The 1344-nt window shown below is 53.3% G+C and overlaps 1 protein-coding gene across 1 annotated transcript in view; it reads right to left on the bottom strand.

The window, feature by feature from the left end:
• Positions 1-613: 613 nt before the first annotated feature.
• LOC104528740 (neurophysin 1) overlaps positions 614-1344 on the bottom strand; it is a 1543-nt gene continuing 812 nt past the window's right edge. The window contains 2 exon segments of the mRNA XM_029086166.1: positions 614-663; positions 1319-1344. The exon segment at positions 1319-1344 is cut by the window's right edge and continues 20 nt beyond it. Of these exon segments, the coding sequence (XP_028941999.1) occupies positions 614-663; positions 1319-1344 (76 nt within the window).

The raw sequence follows: 1344 nt of genomic DNA on the forward strand, positions 1-1344 counted from the left end.
AGAGCGGGACAATCCCCTCCCTTGACTGGCATCCCTTGATACACCCCAGGACACGGCTACTCATCACCTGGGGCTTAGTTTGTAGCCAACACTGATGTTACTCTGGGTCCTCTTTCGTGGTTGTGGCTTCTTGTGGTCTTGCAGGTCTGGCAGACCGAGCCACGCTCTCAGTTTTGCCCCAAAACCACTGGTTTTTGGGCTGCCCAACACCAGGCTGGAGCTTGTGCCGGGTCAGCCTGAGCCCAGGCAGACTGACCACAGGTCCCTCTGTCCTCCCTGACTCACATCAAACACCAGCTCTAAGAATTGACCTTAAATCCTTGAGTTTTATCTCCACTTTCCTAAAAATGTTGGTTTTTTTTCCTCCATCTCTGCTTTCCTAAAAATGTTGTTTTTTTTTCCTCCAAGCAGCCCCCGAGTCGGCACCTGAACCCGGCAAACACACAGAAAACCACCAAACCACAGATTTATTTGTTTTTTCTGTACAAGTTTTATTTCTAATTAAGATCATCGCTAAGATCTGAGTCACAGACCTCGGCTTGTCCTGGGTTTGATACGGGGCTGGTACGACTCAATAGATGGGGGGTCCTGCAGGTTCTTCTCTTGGGGTGCTCTATGCAAACAGCATTTCTGGGTCACAGGATGAGTCGAGCCCACAGCCGTCTGCGTGGGGAGAGACAGGGGAGTGAGATGGGACGGTGTGAACCAGCCCCTGGAGACCCCCCAGCCCCTGGACACCCCCCAGTTCTAAATCACAGTCAGTGAGAGGGTGTTTGCTTCGTGCCCTGTAGACCTCCAGGGTTTGTAGCAGGATCTTTTGTAGCATCTTAAAGACCTTTAAGATCATCGAGTCCAACCATGAACCCAACACTGACAAGTCCCCTATGACTAACCCATGTCCCTCAGCACTGTGTCTACACGACTCTTCAATCCCTCCAGGGATGGGGACTCCACCACTGCCCTGGACAACCCCTTCCAATGCCTGACAACCCTTGCAGCAAAGAAATTCTTCCTCACATCCCATCTCAACTGCCCTTGGGGCAACTTGAGGCCATTTCCTCTTGTCCTCTCACTTGGTCCTTGGTTGAACAGACCCACCCCCTCATGGGCTTCCCCAAAACCTCACAATCCATTTCTACCTTCCCCGGGGTTGCAATCAAGTCTGCCCTGAGTGTGGTGGCCTTGGCTGTTGGGGAGATAGATGGACAGATGGACAGGACACTCCTCTCCCCTCCCACTTCTCCATCATAACCTCTGGTGTGTGAGGACCCCGGTGACCCTGGTCCCAGAAGGGATGCAGCCCCAGTGCTGCCCTCACCGCTGCTGCAGCAGATGCCGGGGGCC

The sequence above is a fragment of the Antrostomus carolinensis genome, unplaced genomic scaffold (genome assembly GCF_000700745.2).
Source record: "Antrostomus carolinensis isolate BGI_N321 unplaced genomic scaffold, ASM70074v2 scaffold33757, whole genome shotgun sequence".
In the NCBI taxonomy this organism is placed as follows: domain Eukaryota; kingdom Metazoa; phylum Chordata; class Aves; order Caprimulgiformes; family Caprimulgidae; genus Antrostomus; species Antrostomus carolinensis.